The following is a 27439-nucleotide window of genomic DNA, read 5'->3' as shown; positions in this document are numbered from 1 at the left end:
AGCCCAAGAGATATTTTCTCTGACACACCGTTCAAATCCTCACATTTGAGAAGACAGAACCAGCAAATGCATTTGCATTTTTAGCTTGGTAAATTACTTATTTCACTATCACAATTATTGTTGACTAATGTTTAAGATAGACTAAGCTTAGTTAAATAAACTGAATAATCAACTAATAATTTATTGATATTAATTGTACATGTAAGCTTATCAAAAACATTGTTTTACCCAAAAAAATCTATTCAGAATTTCTTATTTACCATTTTATACACTGTAAAACACTGAAATTTCCCTCATGGGAAGGGTGGATGCAATACGGTAAGATCTTAGTGGACTATGTGTTTAAAGATAGCACCCCAGAGTGTGCATTAAAGTGCTAGTTCTTATGTTCCACATATCTACAGACCCCCGGGAAAACACACTGTCCAGTATGGACACACCGATGTAATCAATGTCTGTTCTATAGGAGGATCCTGCTGCTGAGCCACTCCTGGGGTGCTGCTGGGTAATTAGGCTTACAGATGGAGACCCAGCAGCTGTTGAAGACTAGACTCGAGCTGGCATTTTCCCCTGCCAATGGCTTCACGCCAAAAGAGCGGTGTTCTTATGAGCTACAAGCTTTTATTTCTGCATCAGTCAGAGCTTGTGATTCTGGAAGTAGACTTAAAAACACTAGTTGTGAGGGGTTTTTTTTTGGGGGGGGGGAATTACATGTCAAGGCTGATGACACACTTAGAGGACCGTGGTGGTGATGTTTGAAATAGCTTTCATAAAGAGCTTAGTTAGACAAACACACACAAAAGCTTACTCAAAATCCCTTCCCTCCCTCTTCCGACCAGCATGTTCTCAACCACTGCAGGAAAAAAGTTGACACTTGGAGAGTGTATATGGTTCGCAAACATTTGCTGTCCTTCCTTGCACCCCATTCATCATTCTTGATTAGAGAGAGCATGACAGAGAAAGAGGGATAAAGTGACCCACACTGCGGGAGAAAGAGGGAGAGAGAGGTTAGTTAATAAGGCAAAGGGGGAGCAGAGGGCAGGGAGTTGTCAGGTAAACTAATGGAGACAAGGCCCGGATTCTGACCTGTGTGGCAGCTGCTAACCTAAACCCACCACCGTCTTCCCCCATCTACTCTAAGCCCTAGCCAAACATTCAGGGAGGCAACACATCACACACACACACACACACACACACACACACACACAAGCAGCAAGGAGAATCTGGGTCTGGCCTCCTTGAGCCTTAGTGGACAAGGAACATTCACAACAGCCTGCAAGTTTTCAGGGCTGCTATGAGCTGCCGTATTTCACTGTGGCGTTCCAAGTGCGGCAAGCGAAGAATTGATTTGTTTGGAGTGTGAAGGCGGCGCGTCAGTTAGGGGAAATGTGTGAATGTGTGTATGTCTGTGAGGAGAGGGGGATACACGGTGAAACAGGAGCGAAATTGGACTCCGAAACGAGCCAAATCACTTGTGAGATGAAACAGACTACACCAGGAAAAACAAAAAAAACAAAACAAGGCCCCAGAAAAGTGTCGAGCAAGGCAAGCTGGCACGAAAGCAAAAAAACAGAAACAAAACAAACACACTTTTCTTTCTGCTCGACATATTTCAGACCTCAGATGACAAAACAACACTGAAAGAGTTAGAGGAATCAAAATCAAACCGCCAAGTGTGTCTGACTGTTTCATGAATCCGTGTCGAAGCGGAGGCTCCACACCACATCAAACCCTGTAAATTCTCCTGAAAGCCTCCTCTCTTCCTTTAGCAGCCAGCGCTTAGATTATTGTGTGCAGCTAAAAGGTAAGTGTTAGGAGTGTCACACTTGAGAGTGTGTTTTAAGCGCCATAAAGTATCAAGACCCAGATGGCTCATCCTCCCTGAAAAACATGTCCACTCTAACTCGGCTCCAGTAGCACCTGCTACCAGGATTAGGTCAGTGCTACGCCAACCCAGCGCACTAATACAGTGTGCCGCAGCTGATAAGGAGCCCAGGGCACTTCAGCACTTTTCTCCGCACTTAACAATTGATAAGTCAATATCTGTATCATTAGTGATAGCAATAGCCATATATAGAGCTTTTCCAAAAACACAGAGAGCCACAATTTTGAAGTAATTTGTCACTGTTAGGCCACAACAGATGTGGTCCTTTCAAGGTTGATATCTGTGCCAATAGTTTTGGACTGAGCATACAGATAACTTTGTTATACTTTTGGTTATGCTACCTTATATGTATAAATATTATATTGTTGTGCCAATAAAGTATTTAAAGATTTCACACACAAAAAAATCTTGGACATAATGTGGAACACTGAAACTGACCCCATTCCTAGTTACTATACCAATATTTACAACATGCATGATATATAATCACAATGCCTGAATTTAGGTTATGGAGTACAGTACTGATTAGTGCTACAGTATACATGTAATCAATCAAACTTCATTACATAGAGGTGAAAAAAACTGATGTTAACTAAAAGAAAATATCAGCAAGACCATATATCAGTCGAACCCTTGTCAATGCTGCTGCTAGTGCTCTGTTCACACTTCTCCATGGGTCATGTGGTATTGGAGCAATTTCTCTTGCTCCTTCCTAAAGCAAACATCAGTGAAATCCCAGTCCTGCTGCTCACTCCTCAACACAGCAGCACTAACCCAACAGCCAGAGAGGCTGGAGCTCGGGCTCTGCTGAATGGGGTATTACATTCAGTCAGAGGCCATTAGGGGCCCCACCACCAGGGCCCAGTGCAGGGAATTCACCGGTAGCCAAAAACAACAGCCAAACAGATGACCGCTTGAATGTTGGAGGAGACCACACTGTGCATGTTGTTGTTTTTTTTTTCCTACCCTGAAATGGCCAAAATGCAGGCCCCTGTGTCTCAGCATATTACCGCCTGTCTGTTGACATACACTGGCACAATTAATGGCACTCATGTCCAGTGAAATACAGGACCAAACACAAACCTTTTCTCAGCAGTGCGTGTCGGTTACTGCTTTGCTTTGAGTTCAAGGCCAATAGCTAGGATGTATTGCAAACCTCTCCAAACCAAGCCCTCTGTCAAACATACTGTACTAGTCCAAACCTGCGGTAGTGCTTCTAGACAGAGTGGCTCTGATAAGTCACTGAAAGAAACATGGACGCTAATATGCAACCACTGGAAAGGTATGGAGCACAGAAATACTGAACAAACAGCAGAAGAGGACCACCCATCTGGAAATACTTGGAAAATACTTTATACGGCAGGCTGACATATCGGTTTGATTTGGGATCTTGTTTCCTGGGTTCATCTCCTTTCTCCACAGAATCCTCTCTGGCACATTCTTCTCATGCATGAATGTCCTGGTCCATCATGGAATCTGAAGCATTTTACATCCGTTCTGTTCCTGGCGATGGTTTTTACCATCTTTATAAGCCTGTGTGAACTGCTTCCCAAAATGTCCAATCCATTACAAGCATGTTTGTAATATCCATCTAGGCTGACGACTGTCCCCTTGCCAGAGATTGTACATTATCCAAGCGTCGTGTTTGGCCACAATCGCCTACCATCTGGCTTTGTCAATGAGCGTTACAGCCTCATCTGCAAACAACACTGGCTCTGAACCGCTGAACACAGATGAGCTTAAAACGCACATAGCAGGGAACTGGGATCTTCAAACAAATGCAGGGCGGGGGGGAAAAACCCACTCTCCCTGGCAGAATGACTGGGGCTTGGAATAAAGGATTAAAAACAAGAAAACCTGCAAGTGATCACAGGCGACACGCTTTACATTTCAGGCCTGACAGTAGTGATAAGACGCTGGTCATGTATTCTCCCAAGTAAACAATGAAAATGCCTTCCACACTGCAGCTGGCTGCGTCTCCTTTGGAGAAGGAGGAGGAGGATTAAGATTAGACAGAAGATGTGTTGAGAGCTACTCCTCTCTAGAGTTATCCTTTCTAAATTCTTCCCTTTACCCCCTCTAAAAAACAAGTAGCCTATATACATTCAGGCCAATGGCGCCTCCCTTTCCCAAGCTGTGTTTTACATGATGGTCAGCTACCTGCCAGAGGTGCAGCTTATCTGCCAAAAAGCTTTTCCCTTGTCTCCCCTCTGATTTCATCAGCTCCCTACACAAAGCTAAGACCTTGATTTTATAATGGAGCAGTTAGTGAACTAGACCACAGTAAGACTACTGCTAAGAGGGGTTGGGTTCAATATGCAGGTTTGCTGTCAATGGTATTTCTTTGCTCGTAATAGTCATTTACTGAATTATCTCTGCAATTCTTTGTCCACTGAAATGCATCGTGTCAAAAAATATCTTCCTAACCTTTTGCCTCGATTACAGTAATCCTGTTACCTGCTTTCAACACCGGAATCAGCATTCTCCCTGCTGTGTGCTTACAATGAATGGCTGCACAGATGAGAATGAGTTAGCCTTTGGATCAAAGTCACAGTAGAAATTCACGTGTGTCTTTTTTTCTAGCATGGTGTGCACCGTTGCTGATGGTAGAGTAGGCTAGGTGTAGTAGGTGAAGGGAATCACGGGCATGGCAGGACAGGATGGTAGTAACCTGGCATTTTATTATTTAACCTGACCTGAAAAGCCTCTGTTGTGTATTACAGATGATGTTAAGGCTGTCCTGTAATGCTCATTGAACTAATTCAATATAGTCACTTTATCTTATACACTATACCCTCTGTATATGCGGTTCTATGCTGTCCTGATGACACACCCTTGGCATTATAAACTGAAGATGTACAGTTAAAGTGCAGCAAACTCCTGTGTATGCCCCTAACGACTTATCCTAAAACTCAGTCATGGTCTTTAGTGATTTTGTAATTGCTCCCTCTCCACAGCTAAAGCTGAATCCATATTCAGTCAATGAACACAGAGCCACACAATGGAGCCTAATCATGCAGCCTTCAATGTGACTCCCATTTTCTGTCACAATAGCTGATCACCACCCACAGGCCCGCTGGCACAGATGACAGGGACTGATAGGACTGACTGACAGGTGTCAAATGTCCTGACAGGTAATGGCTAACATAGACAAGAGGGAGAAAAACATTAACTATCTAGCAGAGTTTCCGTTTCAAGATTGAAGCTCAACCAGCAGTGACCCAATACTCTAAACAGGGGCTACGTTAATATTTCATCCACACTGGGCTCTCTTCAGAAAGCAGCCACTTTTCTAATGGGCATAATAGTGCTTTAAAGGGGCCAGTGTGTGCACACAGGGATAGCATGACATATCAGCAATGATTTTACAAGCCAACTAATTGCTGTGCATAGAAAATCAGGAGTGTATTTGAAAACAGGCAGCCTGTAAAAGCGAGTACAGTTTGGCATCACTTCCTGAATCATACAAAACCAAACAATTCCCTTCAGTCAGCTTTTCAAGGTGCCATAGAGGGATTGCGAGAATGTGGTTTGGTCCCTTTGACTGCTTGCCACTCTTCATTAATAATAAATGATGATGTAATCGTAATTTAAAACGCTATAAATATTGAAGAAGAATTAAAATAATTTATGGAACACCGCAGTGTAACAACATGAGTGTGAGTGTATGTGTGTGAGAGTGTTTTGTCTCCTTTCACTGCTCTCTCTCAGCGTATGGTGAAACGATGGGCAGCAGCGGTGCAAGCTGGGAATTCTGTAATTGCTTTTTCTGTCCCTGAAGCAGGCCTTCCTGCTTTAAATCAAAAAAGGCAATCTCTGTCAGTAATGGCTCAATTAATAATTAAACACGTGTCTTATCTCCGCCGAGCTCCCCCTATTTATTTTCATCTCTCCAACAGGGATGGCTGCACAAACAGCATTAGCACTATCAATAAAGGGAGCATTAATATCAGCCCCTTTCTCCAAAAACAAATCAGCCAGCTCATAAGCTGTCCTATGTCTGTGAACAGTAATAACCCAAAGATTAATAAAGAAACAAGCCATATCTTTTGGTTTTCTGCAAAAAAGTATTTCCTCTCCCTGAAGTAAGAGCTAACCAATCTGCCTTCTGTATTCTGCTAAGTGTTTGTACCTTTTTAGTATTTAAATTAAATCAGGGGAACACATGAGCTGCTGTTCAAGCTCAGTAACAAGTGAGGAGGTGTTAGAAGCAAGTGGGGATGGGTATCGCTACTCAATACCTTTAAAGTTTAAAGTTTAAAGAATCGAAACTTCTCCAGTCAAACCAGCACTTCAATCAATACTTTTTGCAACTTCATCGTGGCAAAAAATTTATATTTTTATGGTGTTGCTTGCAGCCAAACACGCAGGTAACACACCGAAAGAAAGAGAAGAGGACGTCTTTTTTTCCCCTTATGTGCCTGCACCATAAACTGCATAAAAAAGGCCTGCACCCGCCAAGTTCATGCGTGATTTAAACAGCCGCTCACCTTTGGCTGCGGTCTCATGCATGCTCATCACTGTAGCAAGTTTATCACCACAAGCTTGACTTTCTGTTGGTTTCATCTTCTGGTATCATGCTACACTTCTCTGTACATTTTTATTTGCCATTTGCCAGATGTAGTTGGTTTGATCAGCTGGACGTGCAGCCTCTCTTTTCCTCTGTTTGTGAGTCTTTAGTGTAGTTTAGTGACTTGTTTAAAGGGGCTCCTTACTCGTTTTATACTTGTGACTGTCGTTTTTGGAGGAGGTTTGCGACTCACCAATAAAGAGAAAAGCACTCGCGGGGATCTTTCAATTCAGTTTATTGATCGAAAGTTAACAAAATAATTTTCCGTTGTTTACTTTCAACACATGTATCAAAAATTACCTTAGTTTCCCACAACTTATTCGGTCACTAAACTATTTCACTCCTCTTACGTGATTCAAATATAAAAAAATTCGCAAGCAGTGTTTCCCCGTATAATACTAGAGGATGAACTAATTAGGATGAGGAGCGATCTGATACAATTTCCCAATACTTTTATGTAGCCTAATAAAATAGATAACCTTGCTTGTCCATAACAACAATAAAAATAATAATAGGCTACCAATCAACTGCTATGGCTTCAGCAGGTGGCATTTTATGCAAGGTATCAAATGAAGTACTCTATTGGTATCGGTATCACTTTAAGGGTACTGGTTTTTGTACAGGTATCGTAAAATTTTTAAACGATACTCAACCCTAGAAGCAAGAGGGATGGTTTCTTTTATGCATCCAAAACTACCAACCTCCAGCTCCTTAGTGGCCTTCCTAAATAAGAAAGCATGTCCTGCAGGCTGCCTGGACTTTGTCAAACAAATCATAGTAGGTATTGAAGGTGAGCTTCACCAGGCTTAGATTCCACAGCGGTGATGGCTGCTTCCAATTCCAGTGCTTGCTAATCTGCTGTGTGAAGCCCTGCAGCCCTTGTGTTTTTCCAACAACATGTGCCTCCCAGTCATCTAGCCTGCCTGCCTGCCTGCCTGCCTGCCTGCCTGCCAGCCAGCCAGCCACACTCTCCATCTACCTCCACTCTATCCTGATTCAGCGGCGGCGAAAAGCTGATTTGTTGGTCAGAGGGTCAACCTCCATTCATTATTTAATGGGTGAGAGGCTGCAAACAGTCAGGCCGGCCGCCGAGGTTAGTGATACATTACACTGACCTGGCCAGAGGAGAGCTGCCCAGCCGAATACAAACATGCTCTCTCATCTACTTCACTATTCCTGGGCTAACCTCAATCCACCCCGACCTTGCTGCTCCCTCTCGAATCACCATCCTTCCTCCCTTCTCTAGCATTCAGAATCCAGGAGGCAAGACTGTGTTTCATTTTCCTGAAGCTTGCATTGCAGGAGCAGGCCTGTAGCTATGGCTGGCCCAGGTAACAGAGGAGGAGGAGGAGGAGGAGGAGGAGGAGGCGGCCATAGCTCTTTTATTGACATGCAGCAAACAGCAGTGGCGGAACAAAGGCCACTCAGCACCTATTGAGAGAGCAGGCCTGCAGACAGGGTGGTTGATTAGCGATTCGACACAGGGACCCTGGACTGTGTAGCACATAATGAGAGCTTATGGAGCAAGCCATGAGCTGATGGGGGAAGGAGGTACAGCAGAGGTGTGCTAAGGATAGAAAAAGGGGTGGGGTTCTACCATAAGGAATTGATTTCCCACAATAGCAGATTGATATATGAGTAAAAGGGCTCCATATAAAAAAAATCAAGGGTATGGGCAGATCCTAAATCCTTAAGCTACAGCATTGGTAATGTGTTTATATATAAACAGTTAGAGGATAAGCCCTAAATCCACCACCAAGCTAAATGGTTTATGCATCTTTTTTGTTTGTTTACTTCTGTGTCAATTAAGCAAATTGGTCCGACATCCCTGAGATCCAAGAGATCTAAAGTGAGTGGATTTTGCATTCATGTCCAAAAGCTTCTATCTCCCTGAACACCACAGCAACCCTGTCTTCACCTTTCATGTGGCCTCAGAGAGATGTTAACAGAGTCAGATGTGCATGATGGGAGTTGTGTGTGTGCTTTTTTTCCTCTCCTTCGTCTGCACGCTCTCTCCTTCCTTTGTTCCACTGGTCTAATCCAGTATGTGTGGGCCGGTAAGTTTAATGGAAACAATTTATTAAGTCCGGCTTAAAATGCCATCTGCAGCTAAGCCTCCCAAAGCCGCTAAGCTCCTGGTTTCGCCCCGGAGCTTGCTGTGTTCACGCTTACTGTAATGCTCTGTTTAAAATGAGCACAACGGGTCAAAATTAATCAGGATTACAAGGGCACAAATCCACTTCAGAAATGGGTTTTCTACCAATCTTTCTCCTGCTATCCCAAGATGCCCCAGGTTTGTCTGGTGGACCGCATAGCAGACAGGTTTATCCTCACACCAGGTAGCACCCAGCTAGGACAACAGGACCTCAGCAAGAGTACAAGGGGGCAGTAAAAGATGTTGCCTTTGCCTAGATTATACCTACTGCTCCAAACCCCACAGCATTCAACATAGTCTCTGAAGATTCCAAAGTGTTCTTCTCAGATATTTCGAGCCAGTGACAGCTAGGTGAGAACTCCCCACCACTTCCATAGGCGCAGCATTGTGAAATGTTATAAGGCGGCCTACCAGTGAAGTGTTTATCTGTGCTCTGTGGAGGTGCCCTGTGCATGCTCAGAAGCTACATTTAGCTTCTTATTCGCCTTCAAGCAAGTGACAACGGTAAACTCTGACCTGCGATTCAATAAGAGTAGCCCCGAGTGGAGCACAAGTCTTCATAGTGCTTTTACTTAAACACGCCATCCTCCAGGAAATCAATAATTTGCAGGAAGTTTAAAACAGGAAATAAACAAAAACCAATAACTGTTAGATAATGCTTGCCCTTTGCTGTACCTTCCTACCTCATAACCACCAACACAGACAGACATTGAGCAGAACTTGTGCTAGTTCTTGGGTAACAACATCCAAAGAGAACTGCACAGTGTGTGCTTGTGCTGTTATTGGTACTGTTGTAATAGGTTGTCAAAAGACAAGCAATGTAGAGATGATGAAAAGTAAATATGAGACAAAGTAGGCATAGGTGTCTAGGTTTTACCCCAAACCATGTTCTGCCTGCATAATTACAGTGCTCTGCCTTCGCTGATTACAATGTTGGTCTTTCCTCTCCTCAATTAATCCTGAACTGTTTCATTAACATGACACACTGTGGGCCTGTGTGCAATTTGGAGTTAACCTCAGCTGTTTGTACCCGTAACTGCTCACCAAAATAAAGTTGAGAAAGGAGCACAATGTTGAAACGCTCATTACGTAGCGAAATGTAAAAGCCAAACATCATCGCAGCATTATATATTTATGTATGCCATAATGTTTGTGGGTGTGTATGTGTGTGTGTGTGCGCGCGTGCATCTGAGTGTCTCCCAGCCAACAGCTCGACAGGCCTGGTGATCAGAGGAAAGCAGGCTTTTCATTGGTCCCACAGGACTGTGAGCGAGACTGGTAATGGGACACATACGCTGCATTCTAAACCACAGCAAAACATCCTGTGGGCTGCTCTGTATTACACACACGCATTATACACACAGTCTAGGCCAAAAACAAACACTGTCCTAGAATCTATTACAGCACTAAACAACAACATTGGACTGGAAGAAGAGAGCTGGCCGGTAGCAGCTCTGCAATTGTAGCAATAACTTCTTTTGTAATTTCTTCATCATTGTCACCAAATCACTTCATCAAACTGCTGATTTCTTTGCTGCCTCACCCTTTCTAACCCCTAATTCTAATCTGGTGCCCTTATTAATGTTTCTTCCCGACAGGATCTGGTTGATCTGTGTGACAATCAGGAGAGACTCTGATTGGATTATCTGGATGTAATTCCATGGGCCTAATCCTCAGCCCTGTGTGCACATTAGCAAGATCCACAGTGGCCCAGATGACATGAGGTGCTTGAGTTAGTGGGTGTGTGTAAAAGACAATGGCTTTGTCTGTGCATGTGCCTGCACTAGCAGTTCTTCACAGCAGAGTACGTTTATATTCAGCCATGTTCTGTATGGGCATGCTGGGAAAATAAGTCAACACCCTGACAGCTGACAACAGCAGTAGTCCAGCAGCCCTGTGAAGAATAGATGGAGTCGGTTGCGGTCTAGTTGTTTTCTAAACCGTGCAAGTCTGGAAGTCATTGTCATTGTGAACGCTGGTTTCGCGAGGCCGACGCTGGTCACAGGTCATCTACATCACACAGCCGGCAGGCCTGGTTTCTCTCCTCCTTGTCAGCCACGCTTTACCACTCTACTGTGCTAAACCAAGCAACACCTTCATTTGTTGTTGAGAGGGAATCTAGCTTTCACAGAGGATGTTCTGATGTGGAGGTGAATAAAATCGAGGTAAACAAAAAATTTGTTATTATCCAAAATTAAATGAAAAAAATAACTGAAGATGTTTATTAATTATTAAACAAAACAGGTTTATAGCCTATTTTTGACAATGATCTCTGTCCCTGTTATAGTAACATACAAATACAAAAAAAATACAAATACAGTAAAATCTATATATAGTTAGTTTGATCATTTCTGTTTATGTGATATCCCAGTTTACACTTACACTGTGTCTATTATTATGACATTTTTAACATTCCAGTTGTGGCAAGCTGATCTAGCTGACCCCCCACCCCCACCTCCCCCATTTGGCCATAGTTTGCACTGCTACTTCTCCCTCTGCTTGTGTTAATGGCTCTGGTTCCTGCCCTGGGGGGCTGTGGTCTGCATGCTGCTGTCTGTCACTAGCTGATCGTGCCTCTCCTCCCTTCCCCGCCTCCCTGCATCCACTACTTTACACCTTTCTCCCTGCTCCGACGTGGCAGGCATCAGTGTATTAGTGAATATACAGGTGCAGTCTACAGCATGAACATCCAAAAGCAAAGGCCTTATAATCCACATATATGCATATGTGAACGCACTGACACAGAGTTTGTGTTGTCTGGGGGGCTGACAAAGCTCTTTCTCTCTTTCCTTTGGCATCCATTATAGTCCAGGCCTGCTGTCAGAGAGCTTGTTTTGCCTGAGGGAAGTTCCCATTTGTGGGAGCATGTGGCAGGGAGGCTCTAAATCCCCTCTAATGAACCAATATGTAGGAGGACTAAGCCTTTGGCAGGGTCGTCCAAGAAACGCCACTCCGCACCCAGACAAAAAATGTATGCATATGTAGTCACCAGACCTTGTTAATGTCTGCTGACATTTAAATCTGAATAGAAGCAGCAGGATTAGAGATTTGGACTAAATCGCAAAACCCAGTTGTTGTTATGAGTATGAATGAGGCATAGGCGGAAAGAAAATAGAGCAGGCTCTTACCTTTGGGTGTGGTAGGGGAAAAGAGCTTCTCCGATCCTACATCAGACACCTGGAAAAACAAGAATGCAGACCTTTAGTGAATTTGTCTGATCAGCTAAATCAAAGTCAGGTCAGTCCTATTAAAAAAGATCTGACTAATATAATCTAAGATTATTCATCAGAACTAATGTAAGCAGTGACACACATTTTCTTCTGCCCAGTAAAAGGTTTATTTCAGCCACAAGTGATTGGAGGAAAGGTCCAGCTGCCACACAAGAGATAATATGGTCAATCAAAGACAGCCAATGAGAAGAGCTCCCTCTGTACCTGATGGTCCCTGTCTGGCTTTCTCCTGTCGAGGTAACATTAGGTGGCACTGTTGTGCCACTTGAAAATTCTCAAAAGAAATGCTGTCAAAGACGAGGAAGTCAGTAAGGTGGCTATGCAGCATTAGAGCACAAAGTCTCCTGCGTACACGCTGCTGCTCAGAAATCACATTTTGTTCTGCCATATTTTGAAAGAAATAGCATCTCATGAATAGAACGTGGTTCTACTCAAAAAGCAATATCCTTACTTCAAATTCAAAATCAAAAACAATATCAGCCCATATTGGAAGTAAACAGATGATCTGTCATCCGCATGAGCATTTATTGGGCCAGAAACAGTTGTTACTGATTAGGCTGATGTGACTGACAGTAAGCAGTGGAAACCTGGTGGACTATAGTCAAATGGAGGTATAGTCCCTTGAGGAAGAAAGGCATCTCACTATGAGGTGATTGTGGAGACTTCTAGACTAAACACTGCGAGGTATTTTCCTCTCTGCTTTAGATGGATATGTAGATTCTGGCAACCACCACCTAAATCAAAACACACCACACAGTTTGACAAAAATATAAGTTCAATGGCCAGATGGGAAGTTTTTAAACACTTTGACTGAAAAGCATTAAATCCACCAAAACCTGGAATTGTGCAAAATACCTTGCAAAAAGTCTGTGCGCTTGGGAGATAATATTAACAATAAAAATCCTCCTCAGCCTGTAATATCAGCCCATATAGGGGTTTTGTTTAAATCCATAAATTTCCCTTTGCTTTAGATCCTCTCATCTGAGTTCTGCACACTTGTAAAAAGCTGCAAGAGCTGAACATATGTTCCTACCAAAGGGCCCAAGTGTCCTTAACTGCCATGCTTGTATTTTATGCGGCACAAAGGGAGCATATGTAAAGAATGAACAGTGAATCAGAGTGAGTGCAAGAGAGACAGAGACAAAAAGAGAAAGCAAATGATTTTGTAAACACAGATGGCTGTCCTTGGCATCCGTGTTAGTTCTTCACAAGTGTTTTGAGGACGTCCTCTTCTTTCCAAGACCTCCCAATTTCTCCTTCACTGCCACTGTGTTACTGTTCTCCACAGTGTTTGCCTGTCTGTGCTTGATGTCTCGTCTGTGCGCTAACCACAACAACGCTGAAGGAAAGCACCGATTCTCTCAACAATTTGATTTATTCACACAACAGCCATATAAGATACAGGTGGAAACCATAATGAAAGACAACAAAGCAGTTGTGTCAGCTGGAGCAGTTGTGACTATGTTAGTATGAGTTTAATAAACTATAGTATACCAGAAAGACTGGTAAACCTCTGTATTTATGGTAGTTCAATGACCGGATGCAAATGTAGGAAGAGGTCAATAACACCTCTTTGGTTTTGTCTTGATAAGTGGAACATTAAAAGGAGGGCGAACACTCATCTGAATGGAGATGTTTCCTGTTTCCTCTTACAGTAGACGAAGCGAAAGACTATAAAGGAAAGAGAGTGTGGTGCATTGCCCTCTTTCAGTCTCCCAGAACCAGGGCGCCAGGCTACAACACAGGCTCTTTGTTAGCTTTGGACGACATTAAACGCTCCAGTACCAAGCCTCAGCACTGCAGCAGCACAACCTCAGCCTTGAATCGCGGCCCCGGAGGCCCTAGAAGAAAAATATGGGCTCAGAATGAAATGAAGCTTGTCAAATGGACACGGGAGCTGGCCCAGGGACTTGCTTAGTGTGGTACAGGGTCACAAAAGCAAAAAAAAAAAAACAGGGTAGGTCATGCCATAGCTCACTATAACAGTTGTTATGACCAGAGTGGTTATCCAGAGAGCAAGGCAGACATAACGTTCCTGAGAAAGAGAACAGAAAATGCTGTGTTTACCATGTGCCAAGACGACCCAGTTCTCCTTATTCCTACACATGCCATTTTGAGTGTGCAGTGAGCTGTTTTATACTCCAAACGTATTCCAAGTAACATCAACAACCAATATTTAGGTTTTAATGCTGTGTTTTGCACCTGCCAAGTCTGCATGAGTCAGTTGTATAATCTACAATTACAAGGCCGGCTTACAAAAGCACTTCTTAAAAAGGCATGTCAAAGCAGAGCCCTGATTTGGCTAGCTGTTGTTTTTGCAGAACTTTCTGGGTTTCGCTGGTCAAGTTGACATTTTTTCACGGGGCTGTGCTACTGGCAGTCTGAGCTGCCTGCGGTTGTGGTGTGCAGAGGTCATGTATAACAAATTCTTCACACTCTCTTTGTTGAGGCAAACCTGGATGCCATCAAACACAGACAGGGAAAGATGAGACAGAGGGAAAATATATAGAGAGAAAAAGAGACAGACAAAGAAAAAAAGAGGAGCAAAGGCCAGGTTTTCCAAAGGAAACAGGGAAATTTAACCATTTATAAAAAAAATAATGGGGGAAATGCAAGCCACATTGCCTGGGAGCCAAAAGCCCTTGGAGCGGGCCGCAGGAAGCCTGACCTTTGAGGGGGCCGTCTGCTATCTGAGCCTGGGGCTTCAGGGGCCTGGCCTCCTCTCTGGAGGGCCGTCAGCAGGCCTCAGCTTTCCTTCCCTATTCTATTCATTAGCCATGCTTTATGATTCAGCTTCCTCTGAGCCACACAAGAGTTCCCTAAGGAAAGAGACTGCTGGAGAGAGGGAGAAAAAAGGGAGCGAGACTAAGGGAGGGGGAAAAAAGCAAGAAGGAGGTCATAGGGCCCAGCCGGGGCCCAGCTCTCAGCAGCTGTGAAATCCTTCCGTTTCCTCGGCAGGCGTAAAAGGAATGAGGGGGAGAAAGAAAAAGAAGGAGGCCAGAGAGGGAGCTGGGCCAGTAAACCCACCATCAGAGTGCTAACTCCCAAAAGAGCCACATGCAGAGCCATAATTCCCAGATTTAGGGAATGCCAAATTACAAATTACACTTCTGTTTGTTTTAAAAAGTCCCCAACTTCCGTGAACACCAATGACTTACTGGCTGTATAAATCTCCAGATAATAGCAGAGCCGCAGAGGGAGAGCAGAGAGGCAGAAACCCTCGCTAGCAATAAGTGAGACATTTACTGCGAGGCGAAATGCATTTGCTGTCACGGCAAAGAAGCAAGGGGAAAAAGTCTTTGTAAATTTTCCATGTCCACATCGCTTTTACTTAACAACACAGCAAGCTAATTAATTTAGAAAATCTGAGACAAGCTTAATTGCACTTTTTTTTTAGTGTTAAACCACTTCCCTGCTTAATTTAAGCACAATAGGCCGACTGAGCGAGGCGATGAAGGCAGCAAGGGAGGGCGGTATAATCAACTGAATGACCTTCAGGCATAGATTTATGAAAGGCATTGATCAGTTAAGGCTGTGATTTCACCGAGACAGGAAGGTCAGCAATTACCCAGATTCAATTAACCTCATTTAGTAAAGACTGCTGAGAGACCAATTTCTCTCCCAACAACCCCCCACCCAGCAAACCTCCTGCTTCATTTCAAACAATCCCCAGGCCGTCCATCTACCTTCGATCTGAGAGCTCCTATTGCACGCCCTGCATTCCTTGAAGCTGGGAAAATAATCTCCAAACAGGTAGAAATCTTGCAGCCAGAGGTTAGAATAAACCCAGACTAAATAAAACCAAATTCCTAACAAACACCCTCCTAGCAAAGCAGTTAAAACCCTTCCCCTCCCTGGTAGAGATATAATTTTTACACAGGCTGGCAGTGCTATCACAACAGCTGTACCGTGAAAACAAAGAAACCTGTCAGTGGGCTTTGTTGTGGGCTCATGCCTACAAAGCCTACAATTACAATTTAGTTATTTCGCACATGCTAAGTTCTTGACAGACTGTTGTAGGACAAGTGGTAAGGCAGCTAATCTTAACACTTATATACCACAAACCCAAATAAGAGAAACACGTTTTCAAAATAACATCTCTCTCACTTGTCCAGGAAACTCTACAAAAAGACTGGCAGCTCAATATCAAAACCATTTTAACAGGCAGCACAACATAAGATCATCATTTGCACAAAACTATGCATACAGGCAGATGGAAATCAACTTAACCACCACCAGTGCAGCTAAAGCTAAAAGCATGTTGTTCTACTGTGTAATCATGGGTAATGAAGCATAGGAAACAAACACAACACACTGCTGCTAAATGAGTGGGTTGCGTAGGCGAAAACATTTGACGGTCCTGTACAAGAGTTTACGGCTACTCTGTGCTGTATTAATGTGACTGGATATGGCACTAAAAGACTTAACAGGTAGCACGAAAGAAAGAGAACAGAAAAAAGCGAGTGTGAGGAAGAGAAGAAGGAAAACGGGCAAGAGGGCACATATCCTGGCATGGATGATCAGGCTCTCAATTACCCTGGTCAAACCTAGATCTGTCCATGGATCCACACTCACTACATCTCCCACCCACACACCCACCCACACCCACACACACCCACTTGCTGCTGCACTTCCCTGCATGGTGTTTTAAGTGCAGTGCAACAATGGTTGTCTTAAGTAAACCCTTGAATGATTCTTATGGGATGTTCTGGTTTGAATTGATTATATTTTGTTTTCTGTGTATAAAAAACTGTTTAAAGGTCACACAATGATCATGAACACTGACATAAAGAAGCTTATCAGTACTGATATGGTAAAAGTCAGTAAAACCCTAGCAGGGGCCTGATTTTTTCTGTTCATGTGGGAGTAGCTCAGGGCTTTGAAAAACACTTCTATCACCACCCACTCAGGGCCTTCAACTATTGTTACCCTTTCAACCCAGACGTCCGCTAATGCTGCTTTAACAATAAATGCCGCATTAGCCAAGCACAGTGGGCCTACAGCTCCCAGGCTGCAATGGGAGACACCAAATTAATTATCTCCCCTGCATTTGTCCTCGCACCGTTCCAGAAACTTAATGACCTCCCGAGCGGTCGTTTATTATAAGCCGCAGCGGTGCTACACATTCCCAGGGCAGGGAACAGGCTCCATCTACCTTACCTCCAATTCCCACCCACCACTATCACCACCACCGCCGCTACCGCATGCTTGTCAGAACAGGTGTGGGCCAGCAAGACTGCAAACCCCCAGCGAGCACGATGGGATGTACAGCATGCACGGAAAAGAGAGAAGAAACCTCCCACGCAACTGTCAACCAACAGATACTCGCCTCAACTGGAGCATCATTAAGATTATAATGAATTCCGTAGTGGCCATGTAGAATGGAGTGGTCTCCCCTAGCACACACACAAAACACACACAAATGTCTTAATACTTAGCCCTGAGTGCCATTTTCATAGGCATGTATAACGTGTGTGTGTGTGTGTATGCCAGGGCTGACAACTCCTGCTCCCTCTACCCCTAGCAACAGACGCAGGGAAATGAATGCCGAGAGAGGAGCAGGGGGGCTTGAGCTTTGTGTAAAATATTACCCTCCGTCTCGCTTACTGCACCCCACACCACTCCTCCCTTCCCTCCTTCCCCTGGCTGTGCAGCAGTTGCTAGCCCTTATCACGGCTGCCTGTCAGTTTAGTATACAAATTAGCAGTCTATCAGGGGAATGCAGGGGCCTGTTTCATCAGTAGGGAGAAGGGCAGAGGCACGCATTGCATTAAAGCCTCTCGCAGCTGCAGACAGAGAGGGTCACAAATCAACGCCTCAGCAGGCCCACAGCCAGCACTAACCAGATAAGGAGAAATGAAGGAAAAAGGACAAGGCATATTTCACCGGAGAGGATCCAGACCTATTCAAATGTCCTGCAAAGGTCCGGAATGAAGGATGGAGGTGGGCTGGTGGGGGGCAGTATAAGGTCGGGGAACGCCAAAATTTCAACCCTACAGATTACAGAACACCCTACAGAGTAACAGAGAGGGCATGAGAAACAGGTATGGGAAAAAAGTAAAGAAATCCAATGTACGAAATGTCAATGACCGAGTCAGAGGAAGTGCTTTCAGTTGATTATCCTACTAAATTTTGCAGGAAATTAGGGCTAGCACACTCCCACTTTCTCCTGTGAAGTGAACCTCTGCATGTTAATACCTGCAGAGACAAAACGGCTGCGAAGGGCTCTCATTAAGTGGCATAATGCAATGAGGCACAGTCTAAATTGCAGCAATAAAAGCCGACAGACAAATCATCTCAACCATCGCAATCCATTTAACTCAATTAATGCAACACCAGATCTGAGCTCAGTGGTTTAAAAGCATGCGTGGCTGTACTCCCTTGTCAGGCTTAGCGGAATTGGGATGGTGGTGGTGGTAGGGTGCTAGTAGAATCTCTTTTAGGGTGAGATAAGGGTCAGTGTGACCATTGTAGTTTGATTAAGTCCCCCTGGAGACCATGGAAATGGGGCAAGAGCGAGATAGATAGAGAGATAAAGGCAATGGGCAATGCAGAAACAAAAGCAGGAGTTCGCTGTAACTCTGTTTGGCAGAGCACAGCTGACTATGGAAAGGGCGTGGCCTCCTTTCCTTTTTAATGTCAAAATGTGTGCCAGCAGTGATAAGAACCGCAGGTAATCTCTCGGTGGAATCGGGGGGCTGTTCGTCATTACTCTCTGGCCCTGATACAGATCAAGAGCTCCGGTGGCTTTCCTTGGCTCTCCATGGCTTCTCGGCAGCTGAGATGGCAGATAGCTCTTTAAGACATGGCTCACTTCTCCCTGATTGGCTGGTCAACAGCCACAACCAAATCCTGCCTCCCTCGGGGCTGCTGTGAGGAGGTATTATTGGACAGGTCACGGAAACTGATTGTCCCCATATCCACATCATCCTTTTGTTATAAAGCTTTACGCCATTGTCAGTGTGGGTGGTGGAAAGTAAAAAAGACTTTCTGGATGTTATTGTCTGAGAGGCAGAATAACAGACAGGCGGATTATTTCAAAAAACAGCTTTCTCCAGAGCTCTCACAATGCGGCACCGTTGTTGCTGTGTAGAGGATCCTAGAGGAGATAATAATAATATTCCTAGTCAGAGTCTTTGCTGCAGTAGAGCTGCCTTATAACAGAGAGATACACATCATTCTGACTGGCCCGCCGTGACATAATCGCCCTGCGGAGAGCTGCAGGCAAGCTTGGTAGGCAAACCACCTCTCACTGCAGCTTGTTAAGAGAAAGGTGGCTTTAAGCACAGCTCAATAGAAACTCCTATTGAACTTGTTTTCTTTTCACTCCATCTGAACAATGTGTAGGTGAGTCATAGCCCACCTCAGGCTACACAAGTTACATTCTTCCTTTCTTCCTCTCTCTTAAGATTGTACTGCGCTTTTGACTTGGATGAATTTGCTAAAAGGGGAAAAAAACAAAACTCGACAGGATCTTAAATAATGCAGCGATAGAAAAGCTGTGACCCTTTCCCTTGCCTCAACCCACACACAGTGAATTTCTTCTGCAGTGAAAGGCAGCACACAAAGAGAAGAAAAGGCAGAGCTGGCACTAGATGGAAATGTGTGGTAGGCATTGGTTTGCTCCTCTGGGCACGGACACCTTTAATGAGAAGGAAAAAATGCGCAGCAAGAGGAAGATCTCACCCGTACTATGCCAATGATTTTGAGTAATATGAATCACCTCCCCTCTAACACAAATAAATATTGTTCTAATACCAGTGGGAGTTAAAGGCTGACTCCAGGTTAGGGAAACTATGGGGGCTCCAAACAACCAGCCTCCACACCAGTCATTCTACATCCCTCAGCCTCCTAAACCCTACACCATGCACACACTAGATGCCGGTGATCCCTGACCTTTCAGCTTGGCTCTCTGCTGAGCTCACAGTTTATCAGTGCAATGAGGGGTGTGAAGCTGTTGATGCTGGTTTAGTAACAGCATCTCTCTTAAACTGCAACAGCAGCTGAAATGAGGGGAATTTAGGAATTCATCTTGGCATCTTGCTCATATGTCTGCTGCAACCATAAAAGTCGGCCAGGCTCTCAAGATCAATACTGCCACTTGCCTTGCAGAGGAATGAGGGGGGAGTTGGGAAGGACAGGAGGTGGCAAGTGGGGGGAGTGGAAAACTGGAAATGAGGCAGGGAAAACTGGCACCCGTTGCCAAATGTCCCATCAGTCTCACACCACCAACCCCTTGCCACTTTAAGGCACACTATCCACCCGGCTAGCACAAACAAACATGGTATGCACTATATAAAGGAGTCTCAGACCTCCAAAGCCTCCAGGTCATGTTGGAAAGGGATGTGGCATGTTAAGTGGAATTTACTTTTGATGCAGACATCAGGCCTCAGGTTTCTGGCAGCTGTAACCCAAGCTTCTCCCTGGGGCCTAACTGCAGGGTTGGACAGGACACCCAACGCCCAGGCAGTCACCTTTAGAAATACCTTAACCGCTCAACTGCCCTTATAAAAGGGGGAGACTGGTGGTGGTGGTTTTTGGGGGTCACTGTTTCCAGTATAAGACACTGTTTACAATGAGCAGACTTTCATTTCATTACCAAACATAGAGAGGTGAGATTGCTATTGGAAGTAAAGAGATGTTTATTTACCAGTATACATACCAGCTGCTGCTGAGGTCTGCTCAGATTGAGTGTGTTGTGTTCTGAGGTAACAAAAGGAATTTAATATAGAACATGGACCCCTGCAGCCCTCAGCACACCCACTGATTTGTCACAGCAATGCATTCTTTAGACTTTGATGTTGTCTTTTCATTGACATTTTCCCTCCCCCTCCACCACATCTTTTTTGTGACATGGCATAGCCATAAGTCCAGATGTGTAACTTAATGTGGGGTGAGTGGGAGTGTATAAATAGCCCTGATGACATATCAGCGGGACATGCCAGGAGCTTTGCTCTGTATGGGAGGGAGTGATGAGCTAACTGTACCTCTAGGGAGTCCAGCACAAGCTAGTTTAACACCAACTCGACAACTGCAGAGACCTTGTGAGAGAGCTTATGGATTTAGACTTCACACTTACTGTGTAACATCATTCTAGCACACCACACTGTGACCTGACCTTGACAACAGCCATGTTACTGGTGGTTTTCAATTACAATGATCAGTCACTACTTTTACTGTGCGGTAAATAGTTATGAATTGCATAGACTTACAATATCTGTGGTTTATAGTTCCATGCACAGAGTGCTGACAGCCCGTCGTTACTTCACCGGAGGTCAGTTTTATTACCCTTAAGGTGAGCTCAGATCATCACTCACAGCAACCTGCATTTCCAGTAATTGCACAATAATAACATCCTGATGTGTTGTAATTGTCTATTCTGTGAGCTTAGCTTCTTTTATGAGCCCTGGCGAACTCTGTGTAAACCCACCGGCTGTTATCTCTGATAATAACATAACACCTGTGGAGGAATTTGATCTGGCATCCATCTGAACACAAATCCCTGGACAGAGGAGAAGGGCAGGGTGAGGAGGATATATTTGATGTGTTTGCATTGCAAGGGCAGATTTATGAGCAGTCACTGCAGAGAGCACTATTAAAAGTTGTTGGCCATGCCAACCGTATGCAGCGCATCATTTGCTCTGGATTAAAATATAATGAAGCAAGTGAATGCAACTTTGTCTTACATGCACCTCTTAAATTATTCAAGTGGAAAGAAAAAACAACGGGCAAAAAATATACCCTGGAGCACTAATACACTTTTTTTCTGGGCTTGTACATGGTAACAATGAATATCTTAGCGCTTGTTAAAAGCTTTGTTTTCCATGGGAGTCTCCGTGTATGAGCAGGTTACACGTGCAAAAGGACGCCAAGTCACATGCAGAGGCCACTCATTTTCATTTCCAGTATGTTGCCGCTGGTGACATTATTGTAGTGTGTATACATTATGCGTTAGATTGATTTTTTCCCCTCAGCGTTACAAGGTTAAACAGCTCATTACTGCAGCACTGGATCACCTTAACAAACCAGTTTCTTACCAATTGAACAAACCTGACAATTACACTCTTAAATGTTGAGTTTGCAAAAGGACGCCTGCTCTAGCTCATTGTCTCAGTGATACTGATAACTGGTTTAATTAGCTGTGTTATTTAAAAACTTGTCCTTGTTTTTCTAAGGTAATTCTATGGAAACCTCTATTGCCTATAACTTCTTTTCAACATCTACACGTCCAGAAACACTCAGTGTGGCTCAGGTGGGTCTTGTCTGTATTTGAATAAGAGATATGCAAACAAATGAAGTCAAGGCAGTAGCTTGTGTGCTCAAGCAGCCTTTTCTAACATTTGAGAGAACCCTTGGATTAGTTGGTTCAGGCTCCAGGGCCTTTATCCTGCCTCTTATTCATCCAGCAGGGAAGGAAAAACGGGTGTTTGGATTTCTCGTCTGTCAGTGGTAAAGATGTATTTGGTTGGACAGTAGAGACGAATGTAAACAGAGTCCCAAATGAAAAAAGCTAACATTATAGCCAGCAGAACCCAGATGAACAATCAAACGGGGTCCACAGGAGAAACCCTCAGTGAATCTTTCCCCATACACATTTTCTGTCAGTACAATTAAGGATTTAGTTGAGTGTCCAGCATTAAAAGCTGTGAGGGTGGGCACAGTAGGATGATGAAGGGTGAGGGGTGTGAGCTCAAGTCATGCCTTATTCATGCTGTTCTTGTTATTCCCTAACACACTGGTTGGGGCACAGTCAGTGAAGGATCCACAGCCATTGCTACAGGAATATGGGCTGTTACAGATCCAGACTATATTTTTACCAGCCCCGTTTACTGTTTCTGCTGTTAATGTTTTTTAAACATGCTCAGGTGCATCGTGGCAGGGGCTGCCTAGCTGACCTTCTGAACCTGCGTGGCATCCGACCCCATGCCACACACCAACTTGTAATTGGAGACCTGGTACGCTTTGCTGCACTCCTGTAACGGCTCTCTGAATACTAGGATCCCACCCAGGCCGTCACCCACATCCAAGTTTGACAGGACCCTGGCGGGATGCCAATGTGGGGAGGCAAGAACTTCTGGTACAGTGCCCTCGCACCCACCACAGATCAATAACTCCATACGCAATTAGGGTAGTTGAAACAGATGTGCTCACAGGCTTCAGTGCTCTACCCACACTATCAACCACTGTGACAGCCCCCGCTTCCCTATTACAGAAACACATACACACGCACATACGTGCATGCTTGCACGCACAAAAAACAGACAGGCTGGGAACCTTCCAGTTCTCCCACTGACTATCCAAACAAATTCTACTTTCAGAAGTTTGTGCTAACATGGCAATGCTTCCACAGTACTGGATCACAGTAGGGGAATGCAGGGGGCATGTGTGGGCCAATGTGGTGTTGATAGGCCAGTGGAAACAGTTCTCCCCTTTCCCTCTCCCTCCTGCTGGTAGAGACTTCAACCTGCTTCTCTGACAGTTACACTTGTTCTGTCAAGTCAGCCCCCACCCTGTCACTAACAGGTGGCCTGTCCCTCACAGCAAAGTCATTTGCCTCACACAGCAGTAGTCATGGAAAGCCGCAGCCAAGCTACATTCAGGTTTCCAGCATTAGAGCTCAGGCCAAAGAGAGTGTCAGTGGGAGAATGTAGAGGAAAGGGCTGGGGGAGGAAAGGAAGGAAGAAAAACCTCCTCCGATCAAATAAATGCCACTGTAAGCACAAGTGACAAGTCTTGTTTGGGGTCGTCCCTGCTCAGGGCCTGAAAGGCCAGCGCTGCCTCATCTCCTCAGCTATGTCTGCAAGCAACAGGGGTGGGTGAGAGAGGGAGGGAGAAATGTCTGATTGGTGCCATAGCCAAGAGTGAGAGCAGCCCAATTATATTTCCTATCCCTCAAGAGCCGGCCAGCCCCCTCTGGTAGAGCGAAGCTTCTGCCATCTCTCCTCTCCTCACCTCTCAAGACACTGCAGATAGATAAATAAATGACAGCCCCGCTGGGGCTTGGCCCAGCCTCCCAGAATACATTGCAGAGGCTGGCTGGCTGCCTGTCCTTTTGCCTTCACCTGGCATTACTGCAGATAGACATTTTTCACATTATTATCATTGCACCGTCTTCGTTGCCCTGTTCACTCACTGAGCTGTGGTTGATGATGGCGGCAGAGGACCTGAGGAGATTGGAAGGAAATGTCTCTTGTCAAAGTCAGCATAGCCTAGCTTAGCAGAAATTTAACAAGTTCCCTGGGCTCTCTCCATTCACTCTCTGACAGAGCACAGAGCCAGGACACGGCCTGCTGACAGCCCTGGGCATGTCACTGTCACTGACACTTGATAGGCCAGAGAGAGGAGAGGCAATAGGGCTCAACCCTACAAGACTCACACTTTACTACACAGCTCCATATTGCTACTTTGCTCTAGCAATAAAAAACTACTTTTGGGAAATCTGACTTTATCTAACATAACCCAAACATAAAATTAGCTTGAATCATACATGGACAAGTTGCCTTCATTACTCTGCAAATGACTTTCTTTTGGCCGTCACTGTAAAATGCTCACAACTCCACAGAAAGCTAAATGTCCCAGGATGTTTGTGTTTTTTTCGGTAATAATCAGGTAGAAGCCAAAAGAGAAATACTCAAGCTTAAACTGCATGTGTACCAGCATTTTTCCCCCCACACTCTCACCACTCCCCGACGGTTAAACCCAAAACCAGATGTTGCGGATCAGTGGGGATGAAAAACAAGGCGAATAAAAGTGGAGGGCGGAATGGTACGCATTAACTATAATCAAAAAGAAACAAAAAGGAGACCAGGATGCTTTAATTACTTCTCACATATAATTTGGTTTTGTGGGGGCAAGCCAGGCACTGCCAAGAAAAGAAAGATGAAAAGCAACTTAAATTACATGGAGAGAAAGTGCAGAGGCTTTTTACACATGGTCCATCTATTCTCCACTGTAACTCTCAACAGTTGACAAGGCTGATGACTAGCCCCAAAACCTTGATGTAAATTGTCCATGGAAACAGTACTTAGATGCAGCCATGCTGGATCTAAGTTGTTCCGCATGGTCATGACTTTAAGGAAAGTGTTGAAACATACCGACTGCAGACTGACAAAAACGTCTGAACTGGTTGTTTGTTTTTTTTTTTTAAAGTGTCTTTTACAGCATACTGGACTGGTCAACATCCAAACTGTAATGTTATTTTTTTGTTGTTTTGTTTAATTATTCATCATCTAAAATTCCCTTAAATAATGTGAATTTAATAATTTTTCATGCCATTCTGCTAAGTAGCGGAGGATATGCATTATGTTTGGCCACCGGAGAGAGCTTGGATGAGGCCTGAGTGAGGTGCTCTATGAATCTACTTCATAGCCATCCTCTGTTTGCAGAGTCTCTCTTGACTCGCTGGTGTTGCCACAGTGCTAAATTGCACAGCTGTTCCACAATCTGTGGCGGTGTTAATTACCCAAATGTGAGCGGCAGCTCGTCAGTTCCTCACTAACGAAGGGGCCTGCTTTCCAGCGAGGGTGCCGTATGTTTGGCATGTAGGCCCATTTCCACCCAACGCTCCCCAGGCTGTGCACGGACCACCCGACACATCCGAATCTTGGAGAAGACGCATCTAATTAAAGCTCCCGACTCAAATCTGCTTACTAAGGGGGAAAAACACGCGGGCTGGATTAAAAGAAGGGGAGAGGGGTGGAGTGGGATAGGGGGCTTTAATACACTGCGAGTGAAAGGGCTTAGGAGGAAATATGAGAACTCTCAATAGTAAGATCCCAGGCAAGGCTGGAAGGAAACGCTGTGTGAATGTGAGCCGATCATTCAGCGTTTGTCAGTCCCCAAGGCAGAGAAAGACAAGCAGGTTGTTTTCTAGAAAAGTGGCTTCTTAACTCTCCTGGTTGGCCCCTCTTCCATGGACATGTACATCAATTCTCAACTAATAGAACATGGACTGATGTGAAAACACTTGATGATCTAACCAAACCTGAATACAAATACCAATGTACAGGTTTGGTGATGTTTAACAGCAGCTACATATAAAGATGTCCCTTTTATCCCTCTCACAGTCTCACATGATGACAGTACATAACAATGAAACCCTCTCCAGTCAGATGCTGTAAACTGCTAATGCACTACATTACACAGTACATCACCCCACTTCTTGCGTGCAATGTTCAAAACAAAGGTGTTAAGAACTCCCCTCATGAATCATACTTGCTGGCTAAAAGCCTAGCTGCAGTGTACCACCCACCTCCGGTTATACATGAACACCACAGCCTGAAGTAGCACTGGGAGACTACATAATGAATGCATGAAGCTAGGTGTCATGGGGGCTCGTATGGTGCACAAAACGATGGGGCAATTAGACCCACACGACACCTCGGGATGGCGTGATGAAGGACTCCTGGGCTCGTCTCCTCCGCCTCTGTTCCTCTATCATTAAGGATTGAGCAGCCACATCTGGCTAATGGCACGCCTGGGGTTCCTGCTCAAACACTGTGCCACGCCGTGCACATTTAATTACGCCTCATAAAGGTAACAAAAGACACGACCTGCTCTCGGGGAAGCACTGTTTGGAAATCGTGAGAGAGAGAGATGAGGGGAAGGCAAGGAACTGGCCAGCTGCCAGAATTACAGGTTGACCCAGGTCTGCAGCTTCAAAAGAGGGGGAATTCACTTGAGTGTCTCCGCCTCTCCTTGAGATGGGTCCCAATAAGCAGGCTGAGAGCAGTAGATGCTCGGTAGCTGAGAATCAAAGGATCTCTAGTTTGTCTCCCTTTCTTCTATTAGATCATGAACTGCACTAGGCACTGCTGTCAATGGCTAATTGCAGAAGGACTGGGGGGATTAAAGGGAGAGCTCTTTTGAAATATGTATGGGATTTAGAAGCTGTTTGAAGTGAAGAGGGACTTCTTTGTCAGCGGGGATGGAGAAAACAACAATAACAACATCATAGGAGAATGCCTATAACAGCGCTGTGGTGACCCGCTCCACTTCCACCCTGCCTCTCAAGGCACTGTGTTGCTCAGCAGCCACTGCAAAGAGCTCACCACATTCAGCCAAGAGCATGAAACACACATTACCCACTGACTGAGTGACTGGCTGACCTATGGCTTCAGTAGTACCTGGGGGTATTCAAAAGACCTTGGATGGCTGCTTTGTGCAGCACACAGTTGACATTTCGAGCTGCGAGAGAAAGAAATTTGAAAAAAAGAAAATAAAACATGCGCAGAGACACATGCCCCAGGTCTCTCAGCGAGCAGATGCCCACATTTAGGAAATAACATCACATAGGAAGAGATGAGGGACAAAGAACCGTGGCTCATTGTCGAAGCAGTCCATTGTCTGGCTGTTTGAGAGCTGGCGAACGCCACAGGAAAGGTCACTGGTCACTTCCATTTGGACCTGCACATAAATCCCCCGCTGCACGGCGCAGTTAATAACACAGCCAGCTCTGAAGGAACTGCCATACAATAAAACAGGGAGAAAAAATGTATTTTGTTTTGACAACACCTCCCTGTCCCTTTACAGCCACTGGCCTTGTGCGGCCCTTTGCATTATTTATAACTTAAATGTTAAAAACAGAGACATCTCTGCAG

General features: G+C 44.7%; 1 protein-coding gene across 11 annotated transcripts in view; it reads right to left on the bottom strand.

Annotated features, from left to right (window-relative positions):
• Positions 1–27439, bottom strand: part of fbrsl1 (fibrosin-like 1) — a 376696-nt gene that overhangs the window by 24002 nt on the left and 325255 nt on the right. For all 11 annotated transcript variants that reach the window (XM_038704691.1, XM_038704683.1, XM_038704684.1 and 8 more), the window contains one exon: positions 11739–11787. In XM_038704691.1, the coding sequence (XP_038560619.1) occupies positions 11739–11787 (49 nt within the window). The remainder of the gene's footprint in view (positions 1–11738; positions 11788–27439) is intronic.

This window comes from Micropterus salmoides, unplaced genomic scaffold (assembly GCF_014851395.1).
Source record: "Micropterus salmoides isolate LMB-PRFRI ecotype aquatic unplaced genomic scaffold, ASM1485139v1 Ms_hic_scaffold_7, whole genome shotgun sequence".
NCBI lineage: Eukaryota > Metazoa > Chordata > Actinopteri > Centrarchiformes > Centrarchidae > Micropterus > Micropterus salmoides.
Note: the sequence above shows the minus strand (reverse complement) of the source record. Positions and strands in the feature narration are given on the sequence as shown.